This window comes from Cyprinus carpio, chromosome B13 (assembly GCF_018340385.1).
Source record: "Cyprinus carpio isolate SPL01 chromosome B13, ASM1834038v1, whole genome shotgun sequence".
NCBI classification, from domain to species: Eukaryota; Metazoa; Chordata; class Actinopteri; order Cypriniformes; family Cyprinidae; genus Cyprinus; species Cyprinus carpio.
In genome coordinates this window covers 7,322,316-7,346,479 of record NC_056609.1, presented here as the reverse complement: position 1 = coordinate 7,346,479, position 24,164 = coordinate 7,322,316, and the positions used below count along the sequence as shown (strand labels likewise).

Genomic DNA, 24,164 nt, shown 5'->3' with positions numbered 1-24,164 from the left:
AGTGCAATGTGTTGTTGAACTGAAACTTCAACCAAGCAAATGCTTTAATAAACGTGTTATCTGCTCAAAAGGATACAAAGCTTTTGTGTTCTAAGTAATGCTGCAGTGGAAGAATGCTACACAGAACAAATTGGCATATTTCTGAAGACATGTTCAAAAAAGTAAATAAATCAAATAATTCTAGGGCTCTGAGCTGGTGTCAGGTTAAAAGTGAAAGACTGAAACATTATTCATACCACAACACTAAATAGAGGTGTGTGCATCTTTATGAGATATCGTACTACAGTATATATTATCTTAAAAGAGATATTGTAAAATACTGTAAAAGTGCATCTTTATTTTAAATGGACAGCAATATAGTCTGGCAAATATATTTTCTAAGTATTTTCTTTGGGACATATGGGACCATCCTGACAAGTGTGGTCTCCGTGATTTATGGTCTCTTGCACCAATTTAGGGCAGAAGAAGAAGAAGAAGAAGAAGTAGAAGAAGAAGAAGAAGAAATTAGGTACACATGACTTTTTTTTTTTTTTTTTTTTTTCTTAAGGTCAAACCTGAAGGACAATTTATTTACCAAATAATCAATATCAATAGTAATCATATTTTCCTAAAATTGAAAATGGCTTAAAATTTTAATTGAACGGATGCATTCTTGTAGAGCTTGCTTCAAGGATTCTGCTGAAGAAGAAGAAAAAAGAAGTTGCCCTTGTGATTCCAGAGTTATGAACTAAAACGCAAATGTATAGCGCCACCTAGTGTCCAACATATGGAGGGTGGGGGCATTCCACCAAGTTTGAGATCTACAGGCCTGTGGTCTCTGACTCCAGACACTTTTAGAGCAGAAAAAAATAATAATTGACAAAACATTAGGATTTCCTATTGTGCTTGGACCCTAAAAGGGTTTTAATCACCAGATTTAGCTAACCTTTAGAAACACCACAGCCTAAGGAATGGAACAATCTGCAACAAGCTGAAGTGCTACGCCTTGTTTTTTTTTTTTAACATGAGCAGCTTTAGAGATGCTTTAGCAGCCCCAAGAGGCCAGTGAGCGCATTACTGATGCGCGTGAGTCACCAAGCACTACAATCAGACTTCAGCTCAAAGTGAAGTGAAAGACACTCAAACTCTCTGGACACACGAAGAATAATCTGTGATTTCAGCAGATGAACAGCAACTTGTTCTTTGTTTTAAATCGATGGCAGTAGCTTCAGAAATGCAACTCGTTTACAGTTAAATCGTTTACAGTTAAACGAAGCACACTTTCTTTTTCACTTACATTGAAATGAAAACCAGGAAGCAGTGCTGTTATTGCTACCTAAACCATGAACTATTAAAAATCATTTTTGCAAATTGAAATAAAGCTGAAATAAGATACATTAAAATATTAAATATTATTAAATTAAAAATATATATATTTTAAATTAAAAGTATAAAAATTATTTTTAAATAAAAACTTAAGAATAAATAATAATAATTAAAACTGAAATAAATAAATCAAAGCTAAATAGAAATATATACAAAAACATTAAAAAAAGCATAACAAAATTATCCAGACTTAAGCTCAAATGAAAATGAAAATAAAAGCTAATTTAAAATATTAATTCCCTATTTGTTGTACAGTAATAATAACAATTATATGGATGATGTTATTATTTAATATTATTATTAATTATATATTATATTTTATTATAATAATATTTTAGAAATGTTTAAAAGTCATTTTGCTTTTTAATGTCAAAACAAGGTATTTTTGAGCAAGGTTCAATAAACAAACCTGTGCATAGACGCTTTTTGAAGTGTGTTGCTGATTTTACACTGTGAAGGTAATGTGATTTTAAAAAAATCCCTTAGAAATTGTGATATTTGAGTCATGGAATATTTTCTATATTAGCAGCGTGAATGGAGAAAAGAATGTGAGAATACAGCGCAAGGCCCATCTATTCGTGGGCTGTACGCATTTACAATCAGGCACCGATGGGACAGCCTGGGGTCCTTGAGCAGGAGGCTGTCGGCACGGGTGTGTTACATTATAGTCTCCTTCAGTTCGCCCTCCAACTGGCCAGACCATCCACATTGGCTCAGTGCTGGGAATAAGTTAAGTAGGCGTACCTGAATAACCTCACTGCACTCCTTTTAACAGGTAAGTGAGCGAGAGCCGCAGAAATCATATACCGCGCACAGTTCAGCGCTGGAGCTGTTAGATCACATGCTTTCTACTCAGTGCTAGCGCGTTAGCTGGATCACTCCGAGCTCTCGGCCTGTCCTAATGTCACGGCCACAGAGACGGAGCAGCACAGAGCCTGGGATCAGTCACAGCCTGACATGAGCACAAGTCAGCAGCGTTACAACCCAGTCTTTAGCGTAGCTTTAATTGAGAGATCGCCGGGTAAGTGCTGCGCTCCCGCGGGCTGACATGACTGCAGCTCCGCAGTACTACACCTGTGTCACGCCGATCAGTTTAGTGCTCGTATTTCTCTGTTTCGTTTAAGATATAACCACAGTTCGTGGTGTACTTATGGTTTCGTTTTAAGTCTTTCTAAGTCCAGCACCACTCGGGTTTCCAGCGGCTTCTGACAATGAGAAGGAGATTCGCAGTTAGCCTTGCCCTTACTTTGCCCTTTATAAAAAAACAGTTCTCGATTAATTGAGCTGAACTGATTATAAACTGATAAGATTCCTGCACGAGATGATACAGTTTTAACTAATACTCCGTTTTTACGCCAGAAGCACTAGTAAGGACTTGTTTGTGTGGTGAAGCAGCGGTCATTCTGTACTTCCTGACAGAAGGACATGGACACGCCTGTCGTGCCTACAGGTCCAGACTTTCCTTTTACTCCGTGTCCTGTGCGATCAAGCTCACGGTGATGCTTTATATTATATGTAGAGTAAGTTACCTCTGCTTGGGAGTGTACTTTTAAGTATATTTCCTAATATTTGTTTTCTCAGCTTTATTTACAGTGTTTGCAGAGAATTTGTGTATTGATAATTATATTATATTGCTGCTCTGGTCTGGTTTGGTTTGCCCGGGTATACTGGGTAAGACCTGTTTGGACTGACTAGGAGACCAGCTGGACCAGGCTAAACCAGTTAAGACCAGCAAACAATCTTAGGCTGGTTTTGCTTTATTTTTCTCTCTTCTTTTTAAGAACAATTCTAAAGTCTAACCCTAAGGGTACGGGTCTCTGTTTTATATTTATGTATTAATTCATTTATTTGTTTGAGAGATGTAATATTAAAATGGGAAAATCTCTAAAAGGAGAGGTCACAGTCTTTTTTTCCCATCATTGTATGCGGCATTGTGATTGGTCTCTTACTTGAAATTCCGTGATGAATTGGAATTGATTTCTTTGCATGCATTTAATCATTTAGATGCAGCCTTGTCACTGTACAGTTCCTGGATGTTGTTCGTCATACACAGTCAATTATGCAGACCTTACACTAAAAAGCCCAAAGACAAAGGCTGAGCTATTATTTTAAATCGTTGTTTTAACCGTCTCCACCCCTCGCCTCCACACCCTTCCCAGACTGCATCGGTTTTATTCCTATAATTGCTTCTCATGCTGACTTGTGCACATGTACTGCACTTGTAGATTAGTGTGGAGTGAGTCAGTGAGGAGTGACCTGCTGTCAGTTCAGATTAGCTGGAGCAGAGCAGCTGCATTCAGCCTGGCTCATTTACCAAACTGATATGACTCTGTCTAACTACGACTAACCATGGAAGGCTAGAGATACTGTAGACCACCCAAAATGTCCCACCACTTCATTTCAAATGACTCTGATCAGTTGCAACTGAACAGTTGTAACTGGCACAGCTGTATTAGTGTTATGATGTTCTTAATTATTCAAACATGCTTTTTTTTTTAAATAGGTAAAATGGCAATTCCCCCAACATATGCTGATCTTGGCAAGTCTGCCAAAGACATCTTCAACAAAGGATATGGTAATGTATCTAATAATGCACTACATCATGTAAAAAAATCACCATTAGTTGTCACTTCATGTTGTAATGGTTTCCCTTGGTTTGTTTTCTAAGGATTTGGTATGGTGAAGCTCGATGTCAAGACAAAAGCAGCCAGTGGAGTGGTGAGATTTTCTCTTTATTATATATGTGGCACTGTCTCTTCCTAGGTGTTTGATTGGAAATACATAAACCAGTTTCATGTACCATGCAAATACATTTATATTTATGCATTTAGCAGATGGTTTATCTAAAGCGACAAAAACGAACAAAACAATTTGTCAAAAAAGAGCCAAAAATATTGTAATCTACCAAGCCAGGTTTATTGGATAGCTAGATTAGGAAACAAGTTAGAAGAAAGGAGAAAAGTATACATTGTTTTAATAAAACAATGCATGAATATGGCACTCTGATCTGAAATATTTATCTTTTACATCTTTATAGGAGTTCAAGACCTCTGGTTCCTCCAACACTGACACCAGCAAAGTGGTGGGCAGCCTGGAAACCAAATACAAGAGGTCTGAGTATGGGCTGACCTTCACAGAGAAGTGGAATACTGACAACACCCTGGGCACAGAGATCATCATCGAAGACCAGGTCTGAATGCGTTTTCAAATCACTGAATGATGATGAATCAAGGTGCAGGTCTTTTAGCATGAATAATAATGCTGTTTATCTCTTTTTCAGATTGCAAAGGGACTGAAGCTGACCTTTGACACAACCTTCTCACCAAACACAGGGTAAATTATTCATTTTTCTGCAGAAGAGCTTCAGATTTGATTTGAAGCCCAGATCTGTCTCAGTGCACGTGTGTGTAGTTGGGTCAGGGGAGATCAGGGACGTTATGTTGTGTCATGGTGGACTGTAACTCAATATTGTATTGAGCAATTCAAGTGTCGCCATGTGACAGAGTTAGTTCTGTGCTGCATTGATGCAGGTTACTTTCACACAAGCTCGACAGCGTAGGCCTCACGTTCTGAGACTGTAAATCGGTCGGGCAGGAGACAGTGGCACCTGTCTGGTGTCGTCGGGGTCTGTGCTCATGCTGACATGGACTTCACTGATGTATATGTAGCTCATGGCAGGGGCTTCGGATCATGTAACAGAGGAGTGAACAGCAGTGTTTGTCTCTGAGCAAAATCAGTGGAATTACTTATCTACTAAAACAAATGTCAAAGTTTGGGTTCGGTAAGATTTTTAAATTTCCTTTTTGTATTAAGTATTAATTTCTTAAAAAAAAAAAAAAACTTACTGACGCCAAACTTTTGAACGGTAGTATATTTCACAAGCACTGCTATATGCTCTGTTGTATTTGTGCAGGCAATGCAAAATGGGACGTCATGTGCTGGTTTTTGCTGACCTCAATATAATCTCTAAAATGTTATAAAATGGTGCAGTGAATGAAATAGTACAACCAAAGCATGACTGTATGTCCTTCCTTACAGTATCTGCAGCTTGTCCTTTGGCACGAGTCTGGATTTCAGATAATACATTATAGTATTTATTTGTTGAATTGAGTTTTAGTTTTAGTTGTTTTAGTTTTAGTTCTAGTAATTTGCTGTTTTGATGTGTAAGTGCCACTAACATTAGACAAACAGAAAGTGTTACAATACCTTTGTCTTAATTTTGATCTGCATATCAAACTTATAATTTTAAACCTAAAAATTAAAAAAAAAGTGTGCTTACTCTACTTTGTTAAAAGCAAATGCCACATGGTGCCACATTTATTGATCATAGTACCTATTCATACTTATTTCTGCTTAAGTGTCACCTCAGTGTCCAAATACTGTTACTGAACAGGCCTCCATAGTAAAATAACCCACTTCCGTCATGACACCAAAAATACATTTTATTAATAATACCAAATGAGATTGTCTAGAATTAGCTATTTGCCTTTTGTTTTGATATGTTATCTGAGGATGAAATTGATGTAACTTTTTTTAAGTGTTGTTTAATTGTCCAAATACATTCCAAGAAGACTGCATAATTATTACTATTAAGTCATTTGTGAAACTTATTGCATCACTTGTTTGATGGGAAAGAATATTAATAATCCAAACAGTTTATATTCCTGCAGGTTGGAATTTTGGTTTATTGCTAGTCAGAAGGCAAATAATCCATATGTTTAAAATACCTTTTATAAACAAATGTTATTTGACTAAACGTGATGCTAAATTGTGTTTATTTTCCCTCGTGTACAGAAAAAAGAGTGGAAAAGTCAAGACTGCATACAAGCGTGAGTACGTCAACCTGGGCTGTGACGTTGACTTCGACTTTGCCGGTCCAACCATTCACGGCGCTGCAGTGGTCGGCTATGAGGGATGGCTCGCTGGATACCAGATGTCCTTCGACACTGCCAAGTCCAAGATGACCCAGAACAACTTTGCTGTAGGCTACAAAACAGGAGACTTCCAGCTGCACACTAATGTGTAAGTCCTGAAGCATCACTACATCATTCTAAGTGCATGAGACGGGGACCTGGTTCATTTTAGTGGAGAGAAGTGTTGATATAGTGAGAAATTATGTACACAGAGTTCACTTAGACATCAGGAATTTTACTACATGTTGTCTCTGGAATGACACATTACTTGTCCATTAATATGGACGGGGACAATCTGGACATACAAAGGATTTTAAAATTATGACTTTCTTTTCATGCTTAAAAAAAATATGACAAAGTAAAATATTAATGTATTCTTAAAGTCATGGAGATTTCTGCACTAAATGTCATTTTTTTTTTTATTTGTTCTTAAAAATATTTCAAGCAATGTGAATACGATCTCAATAAAATTACAAGATATTACAAGAACTGAAGTTTGTATAAGTATCCAAGAGTTAATGTGACATTATTTGATTGATTTATTGATTTTAGATTTAAGAACTGTTTTTTTTTTTTTTTTTTTTTTAATAATGATTCATAATTTGTCCCTGCAGTAATGATGGCTCAGAGTTTGGTGGCTCAATCTATCAGAAAGTGAGTGATAAGCTGGAGACCGCGGTGAATCTGGCCTGGACAGCAGGAAACAACAGCACACGCTTCGGCATTGCTGCCAAGTATCAGCTGGACCAAGATGCTTCCATCAGTGTGAGTAGACTCGTGTTAGTTTTACAAAAATCACAAGTTTCAGAAGTGGGCACCTGTTTGTTTCTGCATCTGATCTAGGGGTATGCGATATGTATCGTCTACAATAATATCGTAATTGTTGTTTAAACGATATGCGATTTGACATTGAGTATGTCACAAAAACACAAGTTCATGCTTTCACTGAATGATTTAGTCTATTAAAATACATTTAGATTGCCCACTAAATTCAAGATATAGGGGCAAGAGCGCCCTTGTTTGACTTGTCTTTTATATTTATAACATTTGATATAGTTAATATCACGTTAAGAGTGGTGTTTTTCTCCAAATATCAGCATTATTGCAAATGTGATATTGATTAAACGGCTCAACAAACAAGAAGTTAATATTAAGTGACATTTTAGACACAAGTTCTTGTTTTTTTTGTAATTCAACAATGAAAATAGTTCTAAATAAAGCCACAGCAGAACTGTTTTGTGTCTCTGAGCATCACACAACAGTGTTTCCTTACTGAACCAATCAGCCGCTTGAATGAATGACTTGAGTAACTCATGCAGTGATTTGCCGCTACCTACTGGAGATTTTAGGTTTATATTTAAAGTATTTTCCTTTTTTTCCCTCCCCAAATTATTTCAAATATCAGTTTTCAGCTTAAAAAAAAAAAAACATCAAAACATTCATTATGCATTTGTAACCGCATTAATCAGTAGGGTTAGGAACCGAGAACCGGTTCTGTTTTTTGAAAAGAACTGGAACTGTGAGCAATTTCGAAGTTTTGGTTCCGAAAACGGTTCTGGTGCGATACGTGACCAAGCGCTGTGAGCAGCCTTGTGCTGTTGTTCTGACGTTTCGGCGTTTCCCGTAAAGGATGTCACAAACCAAATAACAGAAACGCCGCCCTGCCTCTTTAATTACTGGGCACATTGTTTCTAATTTTCAAAAACATCAGTTTCTTTTCAAAAAACGGTTCCCAACCCTACTGATTACTGAGGACATGAATGCATTTAACCTGCGGTTACAAATGCATAATTAATGTTTTGATGTTTTTTTTGTTTGTTTGTTTTTTTAAGTTGAAAACTGATATTTGAAATAATTTGGCGAGGGAAAAAAGGGAAAATACTTTAAATATAAACCTAAAATCTCCAGTAGGTAGCTGCAAATCACTGCATGAGTTACTCATGGAGTCATTCTTCAACCAATTTATTCAAGCGGCTGATTGGTTCAGTAAGGAAACACTGTTGTGTGTTGCTCAGAGACGCAAAACAGTTCTGCTGTGGCTTTATTTAGAACTATTTTCATTGTCGAATTACAAAAAAAATAAGACCTTGTGTCTAAAATGTCACTTAACTTTTTGTTTGTTGAGCCGTTTAATCAATATCACGGAACAGAAACTGAACCGAGTGTGTCAAATAAGAGAGATATCTCTAACATTATGATTTGAATGTTACATTTGGCTTTGCATGTGAGTATTATGGCTAAAGAAATGAGTCAATATTTTCCTCTTTATCAACAGGCTAAAGTGAATAACACCAGCCTGGTCGGTGTCGGTTATACTCAGACTCTGAGACCAGGTACAGATATGAATTTCCTTTATTATTTACACTTGACAATTTAATAGTGAAAGGCATTGATTTCTTTTCTTTTGTATCTAGCAGTAGTTTATAGCTGGTAACAACATCTTGTCCACCACACAATATGATTCACTTCAACTTTGGAGACTGATAAAATAGGGTGTTTTAGAAATACTTTATGAGTCCCGACCCTTTAATAAGTTTGTTTTCCTGTAGACTTCTGCATTTATGTGGTTAGGATGCTGTAAAAGCTTCAGTGATTAAATTTGTGATGGTTTTTCAGGTGTCAAGTTGACCCTGTCGGCCCTGGTTGATGGAAAGAGCATCAATTCGGGTGGCCACAAGCTTGGCTTGGGCCTAGAGCTGGAGGCCTAAACCTGCTCCTGCTTACCATCGGGGACAAGGGAATATCAGAGAAATCTGGCCTTAAATCTAACTCCAACAGCAACCAGCAGGGGGATTCTGGATGGGATGGGATGTGTGCAAAGGCTCATCAAAAGCGATCATGTCATGGTGTTTCTTTTTGTCCCCTCCTGGTCCTAATGCCCTTGTTTGTTTTTCATTTGTAGTTGTTCTCTTATAGACATTCAGCTACAAATTAATTTCTTCATCTCTCTCCAGCACTGCCACAGTAATGATATACTCTCTGGGACGGAGGGCATCTGTGGCTTTCTGTTGTGTTTCCTTCTCAGTTAGCCGTTGGTGGGTTTGGGGTGGATTTGTAACAAAACTGTCTCTGATTTCATCATTTGTATTGTATCTGATATTCCTTAGTCGTCTGAATGCGATTCAAGTAACCGCTTAACTCGATATTAAAGGTTATACCTGCTATTATTTAAATACTGTCATACTGTTTTCTTCTTTCCATGCACGCAAGGACAAGCTTAAGCCGGTTATTTTTCCTTCGGCAGCCATCCAGACTAACCATTGTACGTGAAGTCTGCCCTCGAACTGAGCAGTTTTTGGGTAGCCTAATTGGGAGATAAATGCTGGTGTTCCTGTGCTGGCATGGCTGGCCTTTTATTTTGGTTTGCAGCACAGACGACTATCCATGGCTCACCGTGATGGCGGAATGGTTCTTGTGGATGTGGTTTGAGTTCAGTACCCTTTGCTCCCCGTGTTGCGTTCTGACCCTAATTCCCTGACACCATGCAATCACAACACCTGAGAGGTCCTTATGTGTATGTTTGAACTTTTCAATAAACTATTTGAATTCATCTATGATATAGTTTTTGTGGCTTACAAAGCAAATTTGTCCTCATAGCTGAAAAAATAAATTATACCCAGAATATGTCCCATAGACTGCCAAGTAAATTAGTAAAAAGAGTGTCAAGGTCCATAAAAGGTATGAAAGTCATTGTCAGAATACTCCATCTGCCATCAGATGTGCAATCTGGGTTATATGAAGCGACGGAAACACTTTTTGTAAGCAAAGAAAACTAAATAATGACTTTATTCAATAATTCCTTTTTCAACGGTCTCCTCAGTGTCTCTCCAGATCTTCTGTGTCATCCAGAAGATTATACGAAGATTATACGCAGCATACGGTGATATGGAGAGACACAGAGGAGACCATTGAAAAAGGAATTGTTGAATAAAGTCGTTATTTTTGTTTTCTTCTCTTACAAAAAGTGTTCCCGTCGCTTCATATAACCCAGTTTGCACGTCTGATGGCAGATGGAGTATTCTGACGATGTCTTTCATACCTTTTATGGACCTTGACACTCTTATTTACCTGGCAGTCTATGGGACAGTCACAGGCCTCCCGGTTTTCATACAAAATATCTTAAACTGTGTTCCGAAGACGAACAAAGCTTTTACGGGTTTGGAACGACATGGGGGTAAGTGTTTAATGACAAAATTTTCATTTTGTGGTGGAGTATCCCTTTAAAGCTTGAAATCTCACTTTTGCTATTATGCATTTGGAAAAAATGTTAAATTTTCTTGATCATCGTTTCATCAAAAGTTTATGCAGTTTGTGGAGATATATATATTTTTAATTACTCTTTTATTAGACTATCTATCTATGTTAAAAATGGTGTGGTCTTGGGTCACCATCTACACTACCATTCATGTTTTTGAAAAATAAGTCTCGTGCTCAATTAGGCTGAATTTTTTAAATTCAAAATACACTAAAACTGTAATATTGTGAAATATTATTAGTTTAAAATAACACATTTCTTAATTTTTTTTTTTTTTTTTTCTGTGATTGCAAGGCAGAATTTTTAGCCGCCATTACCTGTCTTTAGTGTCAGAAATCATTCTAATATGCTGATTTTCTGCTCAAGAAACTTTATCAATGTTGAAATTAGTCATGTAGCTTTTAGTTTTTGTGGGAACGGTGACACATTTTTCAACATTCATTAATGAATAGAAAATTCAAAAGGATCACATTTATTCCTTTGTAATATTATACATTTCTATACCAGTGGTTCTTAGGCTTACTCATGCAGACCCCTGCTCTGCACATTTTTTCATGTCTCCCTTATTTGTCACACCTGATTCAGATCACCAGCTTGTTAGGAGGGAGCTCCATGAACTCAACTGGGTGCTTCGCTGTATAAAAGCATTAAGTTCTTCCAAAAACTTCATACCAACCCCAAACATTGAACTGTAATATGTGCAGTGTGAAACCTTGTATCCTGCAGCATCACCACTGAGAGCCACTACTCTACCTAGTGCCAAACTAGCGTCCGTATCCAGCACTGGGACAGGCTTTGGTAAAGTGGATGATATTTTGTATCAGTTTAGCTCAAGATGATGTATTTTACCCTGCCTCAAAAATTTGAGACATCTTAAAATATTGAAGAGTCTCAGGGTTTTTCTGGGTACAGAATATTTAAGCGAGTTCCTAGGAAACACGTGCAATAAATACCTTGTAATCATTTATAGATGAATCACTGCCATATTGACACAAGGGGATATTTAAGATTATGCAGTTACAGGTTAGCAAGTGTTTCAAGTGTGAAACCCGCATTAACAACCATTAATAACCGTTTACAAAACTCAATTCTGTAGTTCCTCTGTAGGAAAAGCTATTGAATTAACATACGTACAAACACTGTCTGATATGCTGGAATTTTTATTCAGTTACTGTAATGTATAGCACTGTTTTAATACATACATTTGGCTGATCAGAGCAAGGGATGTAGCAAAATAAAATTTTATACATTCCTCATAATTCACATTCATTATTTACACCGTCTAAGCATGCATCTTGCATCAGAAACATCACACTTCCAGAAAGCAGTTTCTAAAAGTCATGCTCAGCTGAGATCGTCTGTCACGCAGATGTAATTTATCTGTCAAGGCTGCTATTTGAACATTCTCTATTTTTAAAGGCATTTTAATCAATATTTTCTGCTGTTTATATTCTACTTCACACTAGAGGGTTTAGTTGTTTCTTCTGGACCTTTGGAGTCCACGTTGTCCTCCATGCTGCTGTCTTTGACTTGCTCTGTCTTCTCCAGAGCTTTAGCTTCTGTTTTGGTTGACGTCTCTGATTTTGCACCCTTCACTTCATGTGCACCACTGTCTGATTCTTTGTCTTTTTGGACAGTTTCTTGACTTTTAACATCTTTGCTGGTTCCACTGCCTTTGGTCATCACACTATCTGCCTCTTCAGCTTTTCCAGGCATCTCTTTGGTTTCTTTAGTATCCTTTTGCTCAGACTTTGCATCAGATGTTGCTTCCTGGGCTTTGGGGGGTTGATTACTCAGTGTTTCATCAACCTGTTTCTCTGTGACTTCAGCTTCCCCTCCGCTTGTTGTCACACTTTCAGCCCTGCTATCGCTTTTGCTGTCCTCCTGTTTCTTTGACTCCTCAGGTGATTTTTCTCCCTCAACTTTGGAAGGTTCTTCTTGTGTCTTTATTGCTTCTCTACGCTTAGCATGTTCAACCTTTTCTGTTTTTAAACTGTCTACACTGTCACTTTTTTGGTCGTCAGTTTTCTGTGACTTTTCAGGTAGTGATTTTTCTTTCACAACTTTTGAAATGTCCTCTTGTGTCTTTTCTGTTTCTTTAGGCCTAGCGTGTTCAGTCTCTTCTGTTTTGATGATGTCTGCGCTTTTGCTGTCCTCTGGTATTTGTGACTTTTGATGTTGTGATTTTTCTTCAGCAACTTTGGAAGGTTCTTCTTGTGTCTTTTCTACTTCTTTAGTCTTAGCATGTTCATCCTTTTCTGTTTTGATGCTGTCTACACTGTCACTTTTGCGGGCTTCCTCTATCTGAGGCTTTTCATGTTGTGATTTTTCGTCTGCAACTTTGGCAGGTTCTTCTTGTGTCTTTTCTGCTTCTTTAGGCTTAGCATGTTCAACCTTTTCTGTTTTTACACTGTCTACACTGTCACTTTTTTGATCGTCAGTTTTCTGTGACTTTTCAGGTAGTGATTTTTCTTCCACAACTTTTGAAATGTCCTCTTGTGTCTTTTCTGTTTCTTTAGTCTTAGCATGTTCAAACTTTTCTGTTTTTACACTGTCTACACTGTCACTTTTTTGGTCGTCAGTTTTCTGTGACTTTTCAGGTAGTGATTTTTCTTCCCACAACTTTTGAAATGTCCTCTTGTGTCTTTTTTCTGTTTCTTTAGTCTTAGCATGTTCAAACTTTTCTGTTTTTACACTGTCTACACTGTCACTTTTTTGGTCGTCAGTTTTCTGTGACTTTTCAGGTAGTGATTTTTCTTCCACAACTTTTGAAATGTCCTCTTGTGTCTTTTCTGTTTCTTTAGGCTTAGCATGTTCAGTCTCTTCTTTTTTGATGCTGTCTGCACTTTTGCTGTCCTCTGGTATTTGTGACTTTTGAGGTTGTGATTTTTCGTCTGCAACTTTGGAAGGTTCTTCTTGTGTCTTTTCTGCTTCTTTAGGCTTAGCATGTTCAACCTTTTCTGTTTTTACACTGTCTACACTGTCACTTTTTTGTCGTCCATTTTCTGTGACTTTTCAGGTAGTGATTTTTCTTCCACAACTTTTGAAATGTCCTCTTGTGTCTTTTCTGTTTCTTTAAGCTTAGCATGTTCAGTCTCTTCTTTTTTGATGCTGTCTGCACTTTTGCTGTCCTCTTGTATTTGTGACTTTTGAGGTTGTGATTTTTCTTCAGCATCTTTGGCAGGTTCTTCTTGTGTCTTTTCTGCTTCTTTAGGCTTAGCATGTTCAACCTTTTCTGTTTTTACACTGTCTACACTGTCACTTTTTTGTCGTCCATTTTCTGTGACTTTTCAGGTAGTGATTTTTCTTCCACAACTTTTGAAATGTCCTCTTGTGTCTTTTCTGTTTCTTTAGTCTTAGCATGTTCAAACTTTTCTGTTTTGACACTGTCTACACTGTCACTTTTTGTGGTCTTCTTGTATCTGTGATGTTTCGGGTAGTGATTTTTCTACTTTGGAAAGTTCTTGTGTCTTTTCTGTTTCTTTAGGCTTAGCGTGTTCAGTCTCTTCTGTTTTAATGCTGTCTGCACTTTTGCTGTCCTCTGGTAGTTGTGACTTTTGAGGTTGTGATTTTTCTTCTGCAACTTTGGAAGGTTCTTCTTGTGTCTTTTCTGTTTCTTTAGGCTTAGCATGTTCAACCTTTTCTGTTTTTACACTGTCTACACTGTCACTTTTTTGGTCGTCCATTTTCTGTGACTTTTCAGGTAGTGATTTTTCTTCCACAACTTTTGAAATGTCCTCTTGTGTCTTTTCTGTTTCTTTAAGCTTAGCATGTTCAGTCTCTCTTCTTTTTTGATGCTGTCTGCACTTTTGCTGTCCTCTGGTATTTGTGACTTTTGAGGTTGTGATTTTTCTTCAGCATCTTTGGCAGGTTCTTCTTGTGTCTTTTCTGTTTCTTTAGGCTTAGCATGTTCAACCTTTTCTGTTTTTACACTGTCTACACTGTCACTTTTTTGGTCGTCCATTTTCTGTGACTTTTCAGGTAGTGATTTTTCTTCCACAACTTTTGAAATGTCCTCTTGTGTCTTTTCTGTTTCTTTAGTCTTAGCATGTTCAAACTTTTCTGTTTTGACACTGTCTACACTGTCACTTTTGCGGTCTTCTTGTATCTGTGATGTTTCGGGTAGTGATTTTTCTACTTTGGAAAGTTCTTGTGTCTTTTCTGTTTCTTTAGGCTTAGCGTGTTCAGTCTCTTCTGTTTTAATGCTGTCTGCACTTTTGCTGTCCTCTGGTAGTTGTGACTTTTGAGGTTGTGATTTTTCTTCTGCAACTTTGGAAAGGTCTTCTTGTGTCTTTTCAGTTTCTTTTAGCTTGCCAGTTTCACCCTTTTCACTTGTCACACTTTCTAGACTGCTACTGGTTTTGCTGTCCTCCTGTTTCTTTGACTTTTCAGGTTGTGATTGTTGTTCTGCATCCTTTGGAACCTCTTTTTGTGTCTTTTCTGGTTCTTTAGCCTTAATATTTTCATCTTTTCCTGTTTTCACATTGTCTGCCAGTTCAGCTTTGCTATCTTTTACAGACTCCTCAGGTTTGTGTTCCTTTTCGTCTTTACCTGACACATCCTCTTGCTTTTTCCCCACAGGTTTCTCTGTTAGTTTGTTGTTATCCTCTTGGTCTTTTTCCATAGGCTCAGATTTCGTAGTTTCTTCCTTCATACTATAAGATTTATCTTTTTTTGCAGAAGTATCCTCCTTTGCGTCCTCTCCAGTAGTCTGTTTTCCACTCTCAGCATGTTCGGGAGTTGCTTGTTTATCTGGTTTAGGAGTATCTTCCTCTACAGGTTTCACTGGAACTGATTCTTTCTCTTTCTCTGCTGACTTTGCAGTTGTAGTTTCTTGAGATGAGACTTCAGCATCTTCAGTTTTTGGAGAAGTTACCCCAGCAGTCTGTCCAGCAGGCTTAGTGTTTACTTCAGTAGTTGCTTCAGGATCTTGCGGTTTGTCTTTTTCTCCAGTTTTTGATCCCTCTGGCATTTCTTGCTTTACTGACAGATCTGGTTTGGGGACATCTTTCTCTGTCTCTTTAGCTTGTTTATTTTCCTCTCCAGGTTCTTCTACTTTTCCCTGCACGTCATCCTTCAGGTCTTTGTGCTCAGTGCCTTTTGTGTCTAATTCCTCATCTTTATCTTGTTCATCAGTGGCTTCTTCTGTAGATTGCGGAGTTGGTTCAGAGTCAGCATCTTTTTGTACCTCAGAATCATCTGGAGTTTTTTCAGCTGGCTCATCCTCTTTATCATCACTTGGTTTGACTTCATTTTCCTCTGTTTCTAACTCAGGACTGGCTGGTTCTTCAGTATCTTCCAGCTCTTGTGGAGTTTCACCCTGTGCGTCCTTCTCACTGCTCTCCTCATCTGGTCTGTCATCCTCTCTCCCCTCCCCACTTTTATCAGAGTCAGCGTCTGATATCTCCACATCTTCTCTGGTGGTCTCTGTAATAATCTCTTCGACAAATTTGTACTGAGGCTCTGCTTTTCGAGTTGCTCCCCCCTGTCTTTTGACACAAGGGAGAGTATAGATGGGTGACTGTCTGTAAATGTATGGTACTGAAATATGAGCATCTGAGATTGTAGAGTACCTTGACTCTTCACCCTCCAAAAGTTTTCTGAAAAATAAAATAAAACAGTAAAATATTCAGATTAATTATTCTCAATTAGCGACAGCATGTACATTTAAAATCCAGGCCTAAGAAACTTTAAATAGGACATATTTTTTGACAACATTCATAACAGTGCAGTCACAGCCAAATTACAGTAATACTATAATTTGGCTGTGACAACAATGTAATGAAATGTGTCCTATTTATTGTTTCTTAATGCAGAGGCTACTGACTTTTAAAAAACTCCCACAAGCCTAAACAGACATGAAAGCCACCAACCAAATCATGAAATGACACTCAATTTTGTTAAAACTCAAGCAGTAGTAATCAAGCAACAAATTAACTGTCATTAAAAAGCACTTAATATTGATTATTTGTAATTCAATTTAGCCTAACTGTCCTGTTTAATAAATACGACAGTCATGTAAAACTTCTCTCGCTTTGTTCACTCTGTAATTACTTGTGTCACTTAATACATGATTGTGTTCCTTGAAGGCCTCTGCGATGATATAATCTACAAGACTACACCTTCCAGGCAGTTTGGTTGGCTGATTAAGCTGACAATTTATTCATCTGCACTGTTGAGGGACTCACAAGAAATAAATACTGATTGGATAAACACTTCTTGCCAAGCGGACAGAATCAGGTATGGAAAGCAACTGATAATACATAATCTAATAAAGATAAGAGATTTGGATACCTGTTAAGAAGGCTTTGCTGGTCCTGAGAGTTCATTATTAAGTGAACAGTAAAATGGTTTGTAAAATAGTGTGTAATCAAAGAAGTACCTGTAGGAATAAATTTCAGCATCCAGTGCCATTTTGACATTGAGAAGGTCCTGGTACTCCCTCAGATGACTGCTCATGTCATATTTAGCATTTTTCAGCTCAAATTCCAACTCTCTGATTGTGTCCTGCAGCATGGACAAAATAAGTAAACACAGTGGAAATGCATAAGAAAAAAGCCACATGACATGGTACTGAACCTTAGATTAAGAAGAATTGGCGTATAAAGTACTCAGCTTGCTACTTTATCTTAATTTAAACAGAACTGTTCAATCAAATCCTTAAACTGAATTATTAAAACGTTCTAGGCTGAACAGTGATGTGTTACCTGGTAGTGATGGATTTCAGCATTGTGCCGTTGCTCGAGGTCATACAGCTGCCTCTCCAGTGCTTCCCTCACACCTTTCACAGAGTCGAGCTCAGTGCTCCTGGACTGGAGCTGTCTCCGGTGTTCATTAATCTCTGCTTTAGTGGCCATGAGTATTTCTCTGTTGACCTCAGCAGCTTTGGTCAGTTTAACGAGCTGCGCTCGAAAGCGTTCTTCAGCATATCGGATGTCAGAGTCGGTGTGACCTTCAAGTTGCATCCTGATGTCTCTCAGAGCTGCAGTGACATCACTTCTACTAAAATCACTCATTTCTGCGGTCACATGACCCTCTTGGATTTGGGCCATCATTTCAGCTACCTCGCTTTCATGGTTTTTCTTCAAGAAGCCGATCTCCTCTTCGAGAGCTTTAGCCTTTCTGTCCATTTCTTGTTTGGTTAGGTATGCGTCATTAATGCATTTCTTTAGTACTGAAATGCTGTCCTCTGCATCACCTCGACCACGAGCCTCTCTCTCGTACTTTTCTCTCAAGGTGTTAAACTCATCCTCCAGGTTCTGGCGGTCTATCTCAATTTGATGCTTTTGAAGGCCTATCTCATGAACTTGCTGCCTCAGACTACTAAGTTCTGATTCATACTCTTTGGACAGAGAGGCAGAGGATTTTGCTCTCAGTCTAATGGCCTCAATTTCTTTCTCTAGCGCTCTGTTTTGGTTTTCCAGGTGATGAACCTTCTCTATGAATCCCGCGAAGCGGTCATTGAGCCCCTGCAGTAATTCTTTCTCACTAATTTTCCTCGGATTCATTCCATCTGCATATTTGTTTGAAAAATCCAAGCTATCGGCCGGTTTAGCGGCGAAGTCGTTAAGGATTTCGTTACCTCTCAGCGGTGCGGTGGACCCAAAGCTGAAGGCAGACCTTGAGGTGAGCTGTGATGAAGGACGCGTCGTTTGGTTCCGGTACTTTTCCCGTGTCCGGCCAGGTGAATGCAGAAGACGCTCCATTGTGAATCTGGTGCGTTTTCCTTTGCAGCGTTTAGTGAAACTGGTGCCCTTTATATACCGCAATAGATGCTAGGTTGGCGGAATCGAGCTGTCCATACTGGTAAAATGCACAGCATCCTGCGCACGCACGCACTCACTCACTCACCAGCGCTCTCCAGGGAGCTGACGTAACGTTACACTCTCTCAGAGTCCCAGCACATATTCTGCCGTAAAATATTTTGTTCAGTACGTTAGTGAAGCTAGAATACATATGTTGTAAAATATACAGAAAATGCTCCTGCCATATATTTCATTATCAAATTCAAAAATGTAGAAAAAAAACGTTATTTATGTAAATAGGCTATTAGCCTACTTTTTATAATAATAAAGTAATTAGTTAAGTACTAGTAACAAAGTACTTATTGTTTTTTTTTTTTCCATATCACGAGTTTGCACAGTATGTCTCTCCCTTATTAAAATAATGTAGGCTAATTGCATAAAAAATATAATGACATCATCATCCTCCCTTTCAAGGTCTGAAGTTTACTCTGAACTCCTGAAACACAAGTAACTGCCTCTGTTTAGGTATGGGGTAGGATTAAAGGATCTAAAATATGGTCATGTAAAATAAGGAATTAATATGTGCTTTTTAAGTACTAATAAACAGCCAGTTATATGCATGCAAATAAGCAAGTGAGAATTGGTCCCTAAACATAAGTGTTACTGTAAACTTATATTAAAAATGTAATAGACTGTAGCTTGAGATGGCAATTTGTATGTTAAAGGGTTAGTTCACCCAAATATTAAAATTATGTCATTAATGACTCACCTTCATGTCGTTCCAAACCCGTAAGACCTCCGTTCATCTTCGGAACACAGTTTAAGATATTTTAGATTTAGTCCGAGAGCTTTCTGATCCTCCATTGAGAATGTATGTACGGTATACTGTCCATGTCAAGAAAGGTAATAAAAACATCATCAAAGTAGTCCATGTGACATCAGAGGGCCGTTAGAATTTGCTGAAGCATCGAAAATACATTTTGGTCCAAAAATAACAAAAATTATGACTTTATTCAGGATTGTCTTCTCTTCCGGGTCTGTTGTGAAAGCGACTGCTGTGACTGTTGACGTACGACGCTGCTGACGTGTTTTCTGGTGCACCCAATAACAAAGAAAACACGTGAGCAGCGGCGTACGTAAGCGGCGTCACTGCAGTGTTGTGAACGCGCTCGCAACAGACCCGGAAGAGAAGAAAATGCTCAATAAATTCGTAATTTTTGTTATTTTTGGACCAAAATATATTTTCGATGCTTCAGTAAATTGTAACGGACCCTCTGATGTCACATGGACTACTTTGATGTTTTTATTATCTTTCTGGACGTGGACAGTATACCGTACATACATTTTCAATGGAGGATCAGAAAGCTCTCGGACTAAATCTAAAATATCTTAAACTGTGTTCCATGATGGTCTGCTCTGTGCCTGCTCAAAAATGACATAATTTTAATATTTGGGTGAACTAACCCTTTAAGGCATCTTTACACAGCTGAATTAAGCTGCTCTGTGCCTGCTCAAAATTCTGTGTAAAGACATAATGTTGCATAAGCCATACTAAATTATGCTTGCTCTGACCCACCTCAGCCCCTGTAATATCAAAGTACTGTATATGGTTATCACTGATGTGTAAATGGATTTATGCCACCTCCGAGTGTTTAAAAGTGTTTAAAAACTCCACACATATGTTCCTTTCAAAGTTGTTTTCTTATATGTTTGGAGATATTGTTATTTTGGTTTAAAAATTTATATTATATTCAGTACTGGGGAGTAACTAGTTACGTGTAACTGAATTATGTAATTTAATTACAAAATAAATGTAATTGTAATCTGTTATAGTTAATGAGAAAAAAAAGTGTAATTAAATTACAGTTACTTATGAAAATGTTTCATACAATTACAAACAGGGTTACATCTGAATATTTTCACACACATACTGATTTAATTTATTTCGTTCCCAAATTGCATTGACAAGTGTTTCAGGAGTTTAGGACACAGAATAGTATGCTTATATTAATACATGATTATAACTTTTATTTCCTATTTGGTTTTATGTCTATGCTTTATTTTTTTAAATTAACAGTTTTTTTTTTCTTCCCTCCCCCAAAGCATCTTTAGATGCCAGTGTACTGCTGTAAGGTTAACCCTGCCTGGTCTACATGTTTCAAATGATTAACAGTTGAAAAAATTCATTAGAAATGTAAAAAAGTAATCAAAAAGTAATGTAATCAGTTACATTACTTTAATAAAGTAATTGAAAAAGTTCCACTACTTATTACATTTTAAATAGGGTAACCTGTAATCTGTAACCTACAACATTTTCAAAGTAGCCTTCCTAACACTTGATTATATTCCAGCAAACTCTGGAAAATGTTATATAGGGTATGTGATTTTAAGCAGAACTGTGACAGCTTTTAATCTATGTTGTTGTTATTATTTAACAACATTACCGTTTCCTCATATCGTCAAATTTGAAGATATTTTACTGCAGTAGCAACATTCTTCAAGCTACTGTATAATGTACATGTTTGTGCTGCAGAAAAGCACAAGTCAGCTCTACACTTTCAGTCATGCTGAGCGGTCAATGTGAGCTGGATTCAATCCAACAGCATGGCATCTACATGAGCAGCCAATACTAACATATGCACCACACGGCTGTCTTCTAATGTGAGTGCATCTAAATATGTGCTTTAATTTACTGTAACACATATATATATATATATAGTCTGACACCATTAGTATGTGCTTATATTTAGCATATTGGTCATTTTTGTATGTCCCTTTTTTGCTTTAATGACAGCGGCATTAACTGGAATAGATATAGAAAGGAGGCTCTGCTTACTGAGGATTACTATTGACTGAGAACGTAAAATACATAGTAGTTTTGTGTGTGTTTTATAACACCAGATAAAACTAAATTCTGCAGCTAACTGACTAAAAGAAATCTGAACATAGAAAAGCAATTTAGCTCATAATCATCGAGCTTGTACTGATCTAAAAGTGCATGTCCATTTTAAATAAAATAATGTAAACAAGTTAATGCTTAGTTCCACTGAAATCAAGATGCTGCACTTCCACCAGGTGTCATGTTAATTTATCAACATGATTCTTTTTATTTCAGATGTATGAACTACAAAAAACACTGATAATGTTTAATAAAGAAAAATAAATCTCATAAAAACTGCATGTGAAAATCTGTAATTTTAGTAAATGTGTGTACAAATTGAGGCTTACCTGACCAAATACACTTGAAAAGACATATTGTAAATACTACATCATGTTATAATGTTTATAATAAACATTTGGAAAAACAGATTATATCAAAATAATTTGTAATATATATTATATCTAACTCTGCTAGCATACAGTAGATCCAAAAGTAGAACTATTGCTAAATTCATTACATGAGTGAAGATTATGACTGGAACTTGAGAAGAGATTGAATTATTCTCTCTTAAACATCTTTGTTCTCTGTTCTAAAGGAATGAAAGAACGTCCGGATCTCATATGTGTCCCGCCTGTCATTCTGAAGGACTTTCCTCAGTCTGTTTCTGCATGTGATCCATTCGGTGGACACTCGCCCCAGCATCATTGCTTGTTTGTAATGCTCTACCGCAGCTCTCTCTGAGCCCCACCTGTACTGTTTGAAATCCCCATACATGCGATGCCAGGCCTGACGATCAGCTGGCTTCAGGTCAGGAAGGGCAAACAGCTCAGTGAACTTCTGCTCTGCTTTCGCCATCTGCTTTCGTTCTGCATACCTCTGCGCTAACTCCAGCTGTGGGTATATGTAGCCTGGGTTTAAACTGGCACCCTTCTCTAAATGCTGAATGCAAAGGTCCAGCAGCTCCGGATTGTGTGTGTCATTCATCTGCATGGCTTTCCAGCGGTAGTTGTTGGCAATCTCATGATGCAAACGTGATGAGTCTGGTGCTTTCTTCAGCATTTCCAGCAACACCTTTAGGGACTTGTCATAACACTGCTCTTTCTTCATGAACTTTGCAACACGGAAAACAACGCTGAGGTTATCTGGAGCCATCGTGAGCGCTTGCGTCATGTACTGCCATGCCTCTGCGTTATTTAAAGTCTTTGTGTTCTTGTAGCACTTAAGCCCCAGATACACATGGATCATTGCATTGTCCGGGTCCAGGTTCAGAGCTTTCTTCAACTGCAGCACAGCAGGAGACTCTTCAAACCGTACACGCTTGTACTGACCAATCTTCAGTCCCTCCAGACGGAACAGAGAAAAAGCAAAGCCTGTGTTCCATTCCTTGTCATCTGGCTCTTTCTGTAAAGCTTCAAGGAAACTCTCCTTGGCCCTGATGTAGGTCTTTCTAGAAAACTTGAGAAGCGACCAGGCTTTTTCGCTTTGAACTTCTCTGTGAAGCTCTGCTGGAGACGGAGCAGGGAATGCTCTAAGGATTTCATTCACTTTCTCTATGTAAGTTTCAGCTTCAGTCACATTGCCCAATAGACTGTGCACCCAGGCCAAGTTTCCATACGTCACAATCACATTGCTGTCATCCTCCGGATGTTCCTTCTTTGCTAGTTGCAGGTTCTTAAGTGCCTCATCGTCAAATACTTGTAAATGTTTAATAAAGGCCAAAAAATTAAATTCTCTTTGTTTCATGTTTCCTTCATACTCGCATTTCACTGCCAGTCTTTCACGTATTTTCACATCGAGAAAATTAAGGTCAGCATCCTCCTTTTTCAAGTCCCAAGTAAAGTGGCAGGACAACAGTTTAAGCTTGTCCTCAGACATTCCTGTATTGTTAAAAATAAAAAAATAAAAAAAATAGATGTAAATGTTTACACTCAGTTACCTTGAATACGTACAGTACAGTATATCTGACTGACAACTTATTTTCAATAGGATTTACAGAAACAAATATTTAATAATCAGCAAAATATAATTTCCATAAAGTGCTGTCTTAAATATTTATTTATTTTTTGTAATTTAATTAAAAGTATTCTACATTAAAGGCATACGCGGATATGCAGTATATTTTAATAGTAACCGTTTCTATTACTGATGTAGAGCTGCTTATTTTATTTACTTATTAAAAGAATTAGGCAACACTTTATTTTAAGGTGTATTCTTGTTACACGTTACATGTCATTACTATTATAATAACTATATTTTATGCACAATTACATGCAAGTAAACATAAACCCTAATCCCAAGCTTATAGTAAGTACATGTAGTTAATTAATATTACTCAGTACTTGAATGTATAATAACACTGTAACAAGGACACCTTAAAATAAAGCGTAACCAGCATTATTAATCACATTATGAAAACAGATACAAAGTCTTACCTTCTACAACTCTGGCTCCTCATCCAAACGTTGTCTGGTTGAATATAGTCGCTGGGGATGGTTTTTATAGTGTAGGGAAGGTTACTTTTTTTGGGAACAATAACAAGCCAAGTTTCACTTTCCACCTATTGCTCTGATTAACGATAAACGAAACTGTAAGTGTGCAACGTCAACAACCCGGTAAAATGTAATAAGCTGCTTCTTTTTATGCTGCCAATTAACAATTCTAGATCAGATAAGCAATATGAAAAATTACTTTCAACGGCAGAAGGAAAAGTTTCAAGTGAATTTCATCGATTCGTGACTTTAAATGTGATGGATGTGACTTTAAATAAATGAAAAATGTGCAAAAAATAACAAGGAAAATTACAAATAATTCTGATGCACGCACAGTACTACTTACAACTAATAAATTGCAAGCAGATAAGTAAAGTAGCCTACTAACAACTCAATAGACGTTTGCATAGGACAAATAACTTGAACCTGAAGAGCAATGACGCCATCTAGTGGCGAGACGTTATGACGCAGCACTCCTTTAAAGTTGGCAAAAATATATATAATTTTTGTAATAAT

General features: G+C 37.5%; 3 protein-coding genes across 3 annotated transcripts; 1 reads left to right on the top strand and 2 right to left on the bottom strand.

Moving 5' to 3' along the window:
- Positions 1 to 1,985: 1,985 nt before the first annotated feature.
- On the top strand, positions 1,986 to 9,828 carry LOC109100973 (voltage-dependent anion-selective channel protein 2). Its single transcript, XM_019114404.2, has 9 exons — positions 1,986 to 2,140; positions 3,869 to 3,940; positions 4,034 to 4,083; positions 4,403 to 4,555; positions 4,646 to 4,698; positions 6,160 to 6,387; positions 6,893 to 7,043; positions 8,554 to 8,611; positions 8,895 to 9,828. Exons 2-9 carry the CDS (start codon positions 3,874 to 3,876, stop codon positions 8,984 to 8,986), a joined length of 852 nt encoding a protein of 283 aa, XP_018969949.1. The 5' UTR covers positions 1,986 to 2,140; positions 3,869 to 3,873; the 3' UTR covers positions 8,987 to 9,828.
- A 1,847-nt stretch (positions 9,829 to 11,675) lies between these two features.
- Positions 11,676 to 19,030, bottom strand: LOC109100974 (neurofilament heavy polypeptide-like). The gene is made up of 5 exons (XM_042736317.1): positions 17,241 to 19,030; positions 16,916 to 17,040; positions 14,339 to 16,133; positions 13,850 to 13,945; positions 11,676 to 13,155 (listed from the first exon to the last, which is right to left on the bottom strand). Exons 1-5 carry the CDS (start codon positions 18,237 to 18,239, stop codon positions 11,986 to 11,988), a joined length of 4,185 nt encoding a protein of 1,394 aa, XP_042592251.1. The 5' UTR covers positions 18,240 to 19,030; the 3' UTR covers positions 11,676 to 11,985.
- A 2,314-nt stretch (positions 19,031 to 21,344) lies between these two features.
- LOC109100975 (interferon-induced protein with tetratricopeptide repeats 1-like) lies at positions 21,345 to 24,102 on the bottom strand. The gene is made up of 2 exons (XM_019114405.2): positions 23,592 to 24,102; positions 21,345 to 23,036 (listed from the first exon to the last, which is right to left on the bottom strand). The coding sequence occupies exon 2, from the start codon at positions 23,032 to 23,034 to the stop codon at positions 21,727 to 21,729; it is 1,308 nt and encodes a 435-aa protein (XP_018969950.1). The 5' UTR covers positions 23,035 to 23,036; positions 23,592 to 24,102; the 3' UTR covers positions 21,345 to 21,726.
- Between the last annotated feature and the right edge of the window lie 62 nt (positions 24,103 to 24,164).